The 12,500-nt window shown below is 32.8% G+C and overlaps 1 protein-coding gene across 11 annotated transcripts in view; it reads right to left on the bottom strand.

Annotated features, from left to right (window-relative positions):
* dlg1 (discs large 1) overlaps positions 1-12,500 on the bottom strand; it is a 1,351,531-nt gene that overhangs the window by 5,527 nt on the left and 1,333,504 nt on the right. For all 11 annotated transcript variants that reach the window (XM_069849439.1, XM_069849443.1, XM_069849448.1 and 8 more), the window contains 2 exons: positions 7,406-7,578; positions 3,499-3,608 (listed from right to left, as the gene is read on the bottom strand). In XM_069849439.1, coding sequence (XP_069705540.1) covers positions 3,499-3,608; positions 7,406-7,578 — 283 coding nt within the window. The remainder of the gene's footprint in view (positions 1-3,498; positions 3,609-7,405; positions 7,579-12,500) is intronic.

The raw sequence follows: 12,500 nt of genomic DNA, 5'->3' as shown, positions 1-12,500 counted from the left end.
CTACAAAATGAATCTTGGAAAAACATATATGATACTGGTACTACTGATATTAAGAGTAAATGTATTGAATTTTTCACTTAATTTCATAATCACTTCAGTGGATGTTCTCCACTCAATGTTGTGAAAAAATTCAAAAGTAAAAATATGTAGATAACGCAGGGACTTCAAAATCTCATATATTAAAAAGAAGAATCTATATGTAATGAGTTGCAATGTAATGATCCCCACGTTCTTAAATACTGCAAGAAGTACAGTGTAATTTATCAAAAATTGTGAAAGAGGGAAATAGAATATATTTGAATAGAAAAGTACAAAATTCAGATAATGCAATTAAATCTATTTGAAATATTATTAAATTTAAACTTGCAGATATCCTAAGAAAGAAAATATTTTTTTCATTAAGACCAATGATTATAAAGTAGAGGATCCCAAATCTATTGCAAATTCTTTTAAAGTATTATAGTATATAGTACAGAAATATTATTGACAACTTAAAAATTCAAGATTTTGCAAAAGATACTGCAATTGGTTACTTAACAGATGCATTTAATAATTAGTATTAATACATGTAATTAGTCAATAACTGCAACAGTGCTTTTTCATTCAATCATAACATGAATAAAAGTGAATGCACATTAAATTAAACACTATTGCAAACACGTAGATAAAATAGTTAAAATTAAATGAAGGGGTGAGAATGAAATAATCCAAAGCCATACTTTTAACAAAAATTGTTTTGTGCGAGTGCATTTCTTACACATTACACATATGGGAAAGCTATTAATAAAATATTGTAATAATTACTCAAGAAATGATATAGCCTAAGGACTCTAAACCTTTGTAAAAGTTTGTCTATTATTATATATATTTTTTAATTTCATTTCAATTGTTAGTTTTTAACATATATGCATTTACATTGTATATGTGTGTGTATAAATGCATTCATTAGATTAACGTTTATAATATTATAACTTGTAATTTTGTATTGTTTGCGATCATTAACACTTAATCTCAGGACTTTGTAAAACTCTATTTCAACGTTACTTAGCTATTTCAACGTTATTTAGACAAAAAAAAAATCGTTGTGTAGACTAAGAATCGAACTCACACACTTCTACACAACACGCAGAAGTCTTACCGTCTGAGCTATTGAAACGACATGAAAGCTTTCCTTTCTGTGCGGAGTGCCGATCTAGTCATGAAGGTCCATTGTCGATTTAACTACACGATTTATGTATATATTTATATTTTATTTACGTAATATTATCACATTTTTTGCAGTTTTTGAAGTGAATTTCGGAACGATGCTAATAACAAACCAAACAGCCTGAATTTAAGTAACTCAATATTCGTTATCTTGTGTATCAGTGCTCTGGTCTCCGATCATGCGCAGTGTCTTACATCTGAGACTTAGGAATATTCAATCGTCTCATCCTTTTTCAGGGAAACTGCAACACTTATTGCACTGCAATAATGAATAATTCCTCTAACTCCAAAGTCCTCAGTCCAGTCGTAAAAATAATTCCTATATGGAAAATGATTCATTTTGAGGAGAATTTAATTTTTATATATTCATGGTGCAGTAAAATCATATTCAGTTTATTTCCTTCGAGACAGTGAAATTCGATAACATAATTATTTATATTTCGTTATTAAATTACATTAACTAAGTTTGGAAAAGGCTACAGCTCTGCCATGTATCCGAGGGAAATTCACGTTTTAAGTATCAAAATTGAGACATTACTTTCTTTAAGAAGGGGAACAAAAAATTCAGAGATGAAAGACAGGATGGAAGAAAGCAAAGATGATGAATAAAACTATGACAATAGGATAAAGAAAGGAATAAATGTAAGCTAGATAAGAATAATGTCATTTCGCTCATTTTATCAGACAAGCAATCACTATGTATTGTGTGTGTATCTAGAAATAGCTGACATATTTGTTTAATTTCCTGCTGGGATATACTATTTAAATTTAACATACTTGTGTTCCTTTGACTGGTGTTCCTAGGAAGAGCAAAAGTATGACCTCCTTTTATTTCGAGGTTTACGCCAATATTTTTCCTGCTACAAAAATGATAGATCCATATGATTGGAATATTGGTTTTAAAATAATCATTGTTAATAATAACTAGACCACGGAACTTTATGCACTAAAAAATCTGAAAATATGCATGCAATTATGCAGTAAAAACTGTTGAAATATGCACTAAAAATTGAAAATTATGCAGTAAAAAATACATTTTAGAGGTTTAATAATACGACATAAATAAAAATAATTTCAACTAATACGTGTTAAGAAGCCATATTGCACACAAGACGATTTTCCCAACAGTAGAAAAACATTTGTCTTCGAAAGCCCATTTCTTCAATAAATATTTTCTGCAACTTTTTTCTTTCGGCATGTCGGCGGATAACTTGTAAGCAGATTGATCATGTACTGGTTCTTTGCTTGACTGTGCAGTAAAACTTGTTGAAATGAAAATTTACTCCACGAGACTTCAATGTCGCAAGTGTTTAAATACATTCAGTGTTGTTTCTACGAAATCAGAGTCAAAGGTGGTAAAAAGTCTGAATGGCATCTAGGCGACGCATATTTTCATCCTAGTTCCTGAAAAATTACTTACGCGGCTAGTATGTACACAGAGCAGCAGCTAGTCTCATCTTCAAGTGAAAAAGACCCAACTTATGCACTAGGGACGAGTATCTATTGTCGTCACAGCAATTTCATATCCTCAACAGTAATTAAATAATTATTGGTTTTATTTCTCACATAATTTTCATATTTCTTGAAAATTATTCTTATTTTTATCAGAGAGATAATTTGAAATTACATATAAATCGGGTAAAACAAGGAGAGATGTTAATATATGCATTTAAATATGCAAAATAAAAATATAATGGCTTTATTTAACCTGGCAGAGTTAAGGCCATAAGGCCTTCTCTTACACTCAACCAGGATTAAAACTTGCTTACATAGTTTAACATACAACTGGATCGGATTTAAGTAATTACATACTGATACGATTTAGGTTCATAATGAGATCGAAAGAGATAGTTATATAAAAATTTACTTCATAAAATAAGAATAAACATAGTGGAATACATATTAATGTTTTTAGAATCAAACATGAATCACACAAAAACAAAGCCGATAATTCAATAAAAAAATGTACACAGTAAAAATAAAAATAAACACATTGGAATACATAATAGTATTAGATTGCAAGTAAGTAGGATTCACATAATGATTAAACCAGAAACCGACAATTGAATAAAATGTACACAATAAAAAAATAAGACTAATAATAAAAAATAACTAAAAAAACAACACAGTGGGATACATACTGGTGTTAAGGGGTACATATATGCATTTAAAAGGAAAAACCCTCGAAATTTGCATTAATGAAAAATAAAGTTGGCTTCATTCGAATGTAAATTCTTCTAAATGTAAATATACGTAATATTAAAGCATATAAAAAGGGCATCAATAACTCACATGATGGACTCGACGGACTTTGGTTTGATGAAGATGGCAATTGGGAAGAGTTGTGCTACTTGTAACCTCTTAATGGCATTGCCACTCACGTCAAGGATGCAATGCTTGCCCTGGAACAAGAATAACATGATTCAATGCGATCATATCTTTCATGCACACTTATGAAAAAATGCGTATGACAAATAAAAGAAAAATGTCACACTTTTTGAAGCTCTTCTTTTTTTTATAGTTATGCTAAGTAATGATATTATAGGCCTATTAGCAACTCCGTGTATTATATCTCTTACATGCATAAACCTGAGTAGTAAGTATTGACCTGAATATCCACACAGGCTGATTTGTTTCCTGAATTTATTCTTCATACTAAGTACAGAATGAGTCAGCCAGGACTAGACCAGCGTCAGCGGAAAGTCATATGAATAGTAACTGTTGTGCCATCGCAGTGATCCGTCCTCTTGCTCGCATACGTTTCGTGTTGAGTTACATAAACACGTTCACACAGTGAGGGTGCAGCTGCATACCGTACATTTAGAGTACACCAGTGTGTTCATTATGAAATATATATATTTTTTTTTAATCCAATGCCACCAGGTTGTCTTTTCGACATTTCTGGTCTTCTCTCCTGGCCATTGCTTAGTTGTAACCCACTTCTGAGGTTGGGGCGCCTGTTTCATTATGAAATACAGCCTTGAACAACGAGTGTTTATTTACGACAACTTCGTGAAATACGAATCTTGGAGAACAGTTGTAACAAACTTCCGTCAGTCATTCCCTGATTCGCCAGAGCCTTCTAAAGCAATGATTTACAACTTGGTGAAGAAATTTCGTACAACTGGATCAGTACTGGATAAGAAACGAACATGTGTGTCCTCACTGAGGAGATGTTAGATGAAATTGGCCACCGACTAGAGAGAAGTCCTACAATATCATCCTGCCATATAGCTCAGCAGGTAGGGGTGTCACAGTCTTCAGTGATAAGAGGTACGAAACAATTAAAATTAAAACCTTACAAAATTCGTGTAGTTCAGAGATTAACGGAACCCAATTATCACAGCAGATTTTGGTATTGCATGTGATCCTAAGAATCAGTGTATGATGGACTACTTGACCCCACCTTAATTTTTTATAGTGACGAAGCATGGTTCCACCTAAATGGTTACGTGAACATTCAAACAATCCACACCGTTTTCACAAACAACTGCTACATGATATAAAAATAGGAGTATGGTGTGCAATGAGCGGATGAAGACTGATTGGCCCCACTTTCTTTGAGGAAACAGCCAATGCACAAAGATATACACAGTTCATACATACTCCGTCCATTTTTAATGAGCTGAGTGAGAACGATAAGTTGTACAGTTATTTCAAGTTTATACTGACATTCACTTGAACTCAAACAAATATCCAGCACAAAATTCGAGCCATTTCGGAGAATCAATTGCGGCAAGTTGCTGGACATATCTTCAGGAGATGTGCAGCCTGCCAGATATCACAAGGAAATCATTTCGAATTGTGAATTCGGTGAGTACATCATTATGGAATACTAACTGCAAAAGCATGGAACGAATCTTCTGCATATGGTAGCGTCATTACCAGGCTTCGCATTTTTGTCACGCTGAACTTATGGAGGAATATAGTCTTGTATGGAGGGAGTTCAAATGTCTGGTGCTCACTGCATAAGTGTGGTGCAGTAGGCCTACAGTGAAAGTAAAATATAATGGAGCATTTCATGACAACATTGCAACTTAATTTTAGTGGTTTGCACAATCGAAACCTTTTGAAGAAATATGTTTGTCACACCACTGATTACAACTGCATTTCAAAATAAATAATTTGATAATGAATATACAATACAAGTTTTATACATAATTATATGCAAACAATAATTTACACCTATCTATTGTATTGTATTTATTAACATTCCATGGTATTCATACATTGCTTACAGCTAGAATATGGAACAAGTCAAAAAACTTAATACTATTATAAAATCTTAATTCATAGTCACAGTCTAGATGAAATATATACAGATGAGATTTACAATGTAGTCTACTAGTACAACACAAAGTTTTAGTATCATTTTCATGAAGTGTTATTGAATGTCATGAATTCACCTACAGAATAGAAGGCATGAGAAATTAGGTACTTCTTCAATTTGGGTCTAAATAATTTTATGTTTTGAGTTTCATTTTTTATATCGATAGGGAGGCTGTTAAAAATTTTTACTGCCATATAACACACTCCTTTTTGATAGCACGATAGACTTGCCAATGGAGTATGGAAGTCACTTTTTTGACGTGTATTTATGCTATGAACTGTTGAATTAGTTACAAAGTTTTCACGATTACCTACGAGAAGATTATTAATGAAAAGATATACTGACAAGCCATGGGCATTATTTGTAGTTTTTTGAAAATAGTCCTACACGATTCCCTAGATTTGGCACCTACTATTATTCTAATTACTCTTTTTTGTAATAGAAATATATTGTTACTGTCTGTGGAATTTCCCCAGAATTTTATTCCAAAACTCATTACCAAGTGGAAGTATGCAAAGTATATTGTTTTTAAGGTATTGATATTTACTATATTTTGCATAGATCTAATAGCAAAACAAGCTGAATTAGGTTAAGTTAGGTTAATTAGCATAAGTGTAACCGTTTTTTAAGTGGGAACCAATTTTTTAAAGAAGAAGAAGAAATGACTGAAGATCATCTACAAACCTGTGAAGTTCTACCTGATGGATCCACCACAGAGAAATATTGGAGAGCAAGAATGATAATGGCTTCGTTGCCAAAGCCCAGCATTAGATAACAATAACAACAACAAGCTGAATTTAGTTTGGGGTAATTTCTTTAACCACTTCCCTTATTATCCCGAGTTAACTCGGGTTGCTAACATGTGTCAAAATTTATTAACCCGAGTTAACTCGTTTCAGTCCCATTGTCTACTTCATAGTGATTTTTTAAGTATGTAAGAAAATTAGTGATGTACAGTGATTCTGCAATATTAAATGACCTTTTTACGAAAATAAAAAAATGACACTTTTTTTCACAAAACTGGTAAAATAAATAATAAGGGAAGAGGTTAATATGATTTTTCCAATTTAACACATTATCGATTTTTAAGCCAAGAAATTTGGTTGTTAGATATAAGGGTATAGTTTGTTACTTTACTTTTTGATCGTCCACTTTCTTTTTTAATTATGTTCCAAGTTGTTTTGATTTTATTATCAGACTTTTGTATTGTTGTATTATAGTGTAATTCTTTAGCTTTTTGAATTACTTTGTGTAATATTTTTGAATAATTTTTATAGTTTTGTTTTAAGTTTGTATCATTACTATTTCTGCTCTGTCTCTTGGTTTTGCATGTAATAACTACTATTACAATGAAAAAAATATACATTCCAAGTATATGTTACCATTCCTTACACAAAAATAATCATTTCCAAATTCCGAAATAAACAACTGCAGTGTAGATACTGGTGGAGGCATTTTTGTCTCTCGGTGCTCCTCCTCTATGACTGAACGAAATCACAATGAACTCATCGACATACAAACATTCGTAACACAGTGCACTTGTACATACCACAAGTCAGAACTCACTGAGGTCTTGTAACCTGTCTTGTATCAGGAGAAACTACTCCATTCAATATAGCGCTTGTGACAATCATGCGAAGCCTGGTCATTACGTATGAACCAATCGCTGCGAGTGCGGTTAGGAGTCTAGCTCTGGCTGGATCACTCTGTGTCTACATTCAATGAATGTTACATTTTTATTTACTTCGGATGTTTACAAATGCATTTGTGTTTCTTTAACAATTAAACTCATGGGCAATCAACAAAACTTCTTAAGATGTTTGTTACAAATGGAGTTGCCTATTTAATAAACATATATTGTTACCATACCTTTTCAGCTACCTCCCTCACAGACGCAACTGATGTACCATACAAGTTGTCGTTGTACTGGCCTGCCTCAATGAATAGGTGGTTCTGAATGTCGCGTTCCATTTGCTCTCGTGAAGCAACAAAGTGATAATCTCGACCATCCACTTCATATTCACGTTTCGGCCTTGTCGTATCTGGAACAACAAAATTCAAGGGAGTGATTCTTTTAATCCAGCATCGAAACTAGTATTTACACAGGAACACAATTTATTGCTACTTGAAAATATATTAAGGTTTCATGATTCCAACTGTTATGTGCATGTACAAGACTTCGTTTTCTCTTCTGTTATTTGACAATTCGCATGTTTGCAACTAAAGGAGAATCTGTATGGTCGGCAATGAAATTACATTTACACACTGGAATTATCACCTGAATTTGTTCAATATTAATTGTATTCAGTGAATAAAGTCAGGGGAAGTTCTATAGTTGACTTGTTAATGTCTGTATCTTGCTTCCCCAAGATATTATCTGTCATCACCCATGACTTGTAAATTAATGAAAGTACAAAAAAGCAGAGATTCTCAAGATATTCGTTTTACAGGTAATTTATAATTTCAAATACCTTTAACTTCTACTTGTCTATGTATTTCTAATTTTACTTTATGTGGAATGTCTTTTTAGCTGACAAGCAATGAAAAAAAGAAATTGCAAGCTACTGAAATGAAGTTCCTAAGATCAGTGAAAGGTTACATTAAATTCGGTTCTCTTTAGAAGAAAAGATCCACCATTATAGAGAACAATGGATTAATCATTTAGGTACACTGGATTGCAACTATATCCCTAGAAGAATTCTGAATTACAGACCAAAGAGAACACGAGACTTGGGAAGACCGAGGAAATGTTGGAAGAATTGAATGTGAAGCTGCAACAGACTTTAAGCCTAATCCTTGAATGAAGAAGAATAATAATTTATGGACAATATACTGTAATACACACCATTAATTTTCTGTTTGTACAGGGGTGTCTGACTCAAGTCGTTCATAAATTGTTTTAGGCATAACGCACAACACGACTAGGGGTGCATACTTTTCGTCGTTGAAATTCTCTAATTCGCAGCACTTGTATTTTAGTTTTAATAATGATTGAAAATAGCTAAAATAATAAACAAACGTAGATGGGTGAACTGATTAATATACTGATTCATATGATGCGTTTGAGGAAAGACACATTCATTTCTAATACGAGGATCTCTCAAGGTAGTTCTTGGCTCTCAGGTAGAGTAATGGATTCTATGAATATTTCGACTGCCTGTGAGGGTTCGATGCCCGGTTCTTTTTTTCGTATTCTTAAATTTCGAACTCCGATTCCAGGTGATTCTAGAACGTTCTAGTTAAAACTACTTTAAAACGGAAATATGTAATTGATCGAAACATCACATGAACGAAAATGTTCCACAGAAGTAACTATAAAAGCTTGAATCCTGCCTTTGGTAATCATCAGGGAAAGGATTTATATGTAAATACATATTTACTTATAAAGCTAATATAATTTATATTTTGCATTATCTTTATGTTTCACAATGTGTAGGGTTGAAAAATCCTACTTTTATTTTCCATATTTTTCCATATTTTAGAGTTTAGTACATATTTTCGTTAATTTCCATATATTTTCCATATTTCATATAAAACAGTCCATATTATATTAGGTTTAACAATAAAACAAAACAAAATTCCATTAACTTTTAAAAATACATTTCAACAATAGAGATTTAAACACATGTTCAGTAATCCCTTTAACATCAGAGTTATTTGAAAATTAGCAGTCCTATCAACAATGGGAAAGTAAGTTACAAAACTGTATTAATTTAATTTAAAATTTTTAACAGACTTCAGTTGTGCAGCTCAACAGTTAAATGCCAGTCAGAGTACACATAGGTTTAGTTTTGTAAATCATACTATAAAGACGGTAAATATGCCAAAAGTACGTCATTCAGTCAATTTAAAATCAAAACTAACAAGTTACATTTCAGAATTTAAAGAAGATGGTTTATCAACTGACAATAAAATATTATTTTGTAATTTGTGTCAGTGTGCAGTATCATCTACACAAAAGTTCCTGGTGCAACAACACATTACAACTAGTAAACATCAGGCCAACAAACAACTAAATTCCAAGCAGAGACAATTGTTTTTAACACAACCAACAACATCGAATGTAAGATCTGAGTTTAACATCGACCTGTGCCGTTCTCTCATCTCTGCTGATATTCCTCTCTACAAACTAAAGAATAAGGTCTTCAGGGAATTCCTTGAAAAATATACTCAACATACAATCCCGGATGAGTCAACACTTAGGAAGACGTATGCTCCATCCATCTACGATGAGACAATACAGAAGATAAGAGATGAAATTAAAGATAGTTCAATTTGGGTTTCCATTGATGAGACTCCCGACAAAGAAGGTAGACTTGTTGGTAATGTAGTTATTGGTTTGTTAAGTGAACAATATTCTGAACGAATTCTTTTACATTGTGATGTTCTAGAAAAGTGCAATAACAAAACTATAGTTAAACTGTTCAACGAAGCTATGGGTATCCTGTGGCCAAAGGGTATTATGTACGATAATGTGTTATTCTTTATTAGCGATGCTGCCCCTTATATGGTCAAAGCTGGACAAGCATTATCTGTTGTATATCCTAAATTGACTCATTTTACTTGTGTGGCGCATGCATTTCATCGTGTGGCAGAAGTGGTCAGAGACAATTTCCCTAAAGTAGATTTGTTGATTTCATCAGTGAAAAAAGTATTTCTCAAAGCTCCCAGTAGAGTTAACGTGTTGAAAGAAATGTACCCTGAAATTCCATTGCCACCAAAGCCAATTTTAACTAGATGGGGTACATGGCTAGAAGCAGTTGAATATTATGCCGAACATATAGACTCTATTAACAATGTTCTCCTTGCATTGGACTCTGAAGATGCAGTCTCAATTGATACTGCGAAAACAGTTACCTGTGACATAAGTGTGAAGAATGACTTAGCTCACATTCAGCATACATTTTCATGCATCATAAAAACGCTCAAAAGTCTCCAAAATAGGCACCTTTCACTATCTGAAAGTTTTGAAATTATAAATAGTACTGTGGAACAACTGAATCGTGGTAGAGGTAAAGTTGCAGATGCAGTAAGAGCTAAGGTGGACACTGTACTTTCAAAAAACCCTGGATATGAAGAACTACAAAAGGTTGTTGCTGTGATGAGTGGTGAATCAACAGTGAAGATTAACTTGGACTTATCCCCAGCAGACATTGTGAAATTGAATTATGTACCAGTTACTTCTTGTGACGTCGAACGCTCTTTTAGTCAGTATAAATCTATCCTCAGAGACAATAGAAGAAGATTCACTTTTCAGCACTTGAAAGAAATGTTTGTAACCTATTGTTATGGTAACAGACAATAAAAATTGTGTTTTGTTGAAACTACATTGGAAGATAAGGTACGTCCATTATATTTTTTGTTTAGTTTGATTAAAATGTACCAATATTTAACGTACATAGTCATTTTTTTATAATTTTAAGTCCATATTTAATTCCATATTTTGGTAAAAATCCATATTTAATTCCATATTTTGGTAAAAATAACTACATATATATTTACATATTTCATATATTTTTAGTCCATATAAATCCGTTCCCTGGTAATCATTCATGTTTCGAATCTCTCAATCTCGTGATAGCAAAAGTGAAAGATAGTGAGAGAATAATTATTTTCTCGTTATAACGAAAATAACATGTTCCGGCAAGCAGAATATGTCAGTATCGTCCAACTCCATGTGGGTTGTCGTCGATTTGGTAGGTTGTAGATTCCTGGTAATGAGGCCACAGATGTGGCAGCGAGGGACGGCGCTATGAATGGCTCTCTGGTATATTGGTACGAAAGGTGGCAAGATATACAAAATTACTTGAAATATAAAATATGGTGGCAATGGGAAGGAGAATGGTCTCCACAGGAAGGAAATAAATTGCGAAGTGTAAAGAATACAGTTTGAGTTTGGGATTCGTCCACAAGAGCATCACAACACGAAAAGGTTCTACTTACGCAGGCAGTTCAGGATTGGCCACTGTCGTCTGATACATGGCCATCTCCTAGATGGCGAAGCTCAACTTGAGTGTGATGTATGCCGTTTACCAGTTACAGTCGAACATATTTTATTGTACTGTAGGAAATATGACCGTGTCTGTCATTAATACGCAATTCAGCAAAATCTACATGATGCTCTTGGAAATTATTTTAATTGTGCAAATACAGTTCTGAGATTTTTATGTAGCATAGGACTTGACAAGGTGATTTAGTTTTCTTACTGACCTGTTGTAGCTTACCCTCTGGACCCTTTACATCTGGAGGTTACTTTTGTTGTTTTATATTATTGTTTTACTGAAACTTGACATTTCGGACCTTCACATCCGAATATTTTATAGAATGTTATTCTTGAGATATCGCCAGATCAGTTTTTTCTAGTGTTATTTGTTTTATTATTTTGTCGTTTCTTTTTAAACATTTTCTATGGTCTAAGAATTGTTCATTTTATGATTTTTTACTAATCATCTTGTTCAATAATGCATTTATGTACCTCTTTTAATGTGACAACGTTTTTAGTTCATGTTCGCATTCAGGTTATGGTATTGTTGTGTTTTTGTTTTTGAAAGAATTTTAGATAAGGGGGAAAAGCCATAGCAGCTGAGACACCATTTTTAAACTGCACTATGTCGTAAACCATATAGTCTGTCATAGTCTGAATCCAACGTTATTACTGGTCTACCCAGGTTGTCACGTTCAAAATATCTTTAAATTAATTAATAAATTTTGTTAAAACTCTATGCTGTCTGTTCTTTAAAGGCACTTACTTATTATGCCCATTAGTTATTCCGAATGAAACAAAACAAATTAATTTGAGGGACTAGAGATAACTTATGCATTAAGAAAATATAATATTGGCACTATAGGAAGAGAAAATGATTCAATAAAACACTATCCAATGATAAACTGAACTATAAGAAACATTGTAAAGCTGCAAGAATATAAATAATTAACAGACTGACTGCACATGTTTAATATAACA

The sequence above is a fragment of the Periplaneta americana genome, chromosome 16 (assembly GCF_040183065.1).
Source record: "Periplaneta americana isolate PAMFEO1 chromosome 16, P.americana_PAMFEO1_priV1, whole genome shotgun sequence".
In the NCBI taxonomy this organism is placed as follows: Eukaryota; Metazoa; Arthropoda; class Insecta; order Blattodea; family Blattidae; genus Periplaneta; species Periplaneta americana.
Note: the sequence above shows the minus strand (reverse complement) of the source record. Positions and strands in the feature narration are given on the sequence as shown.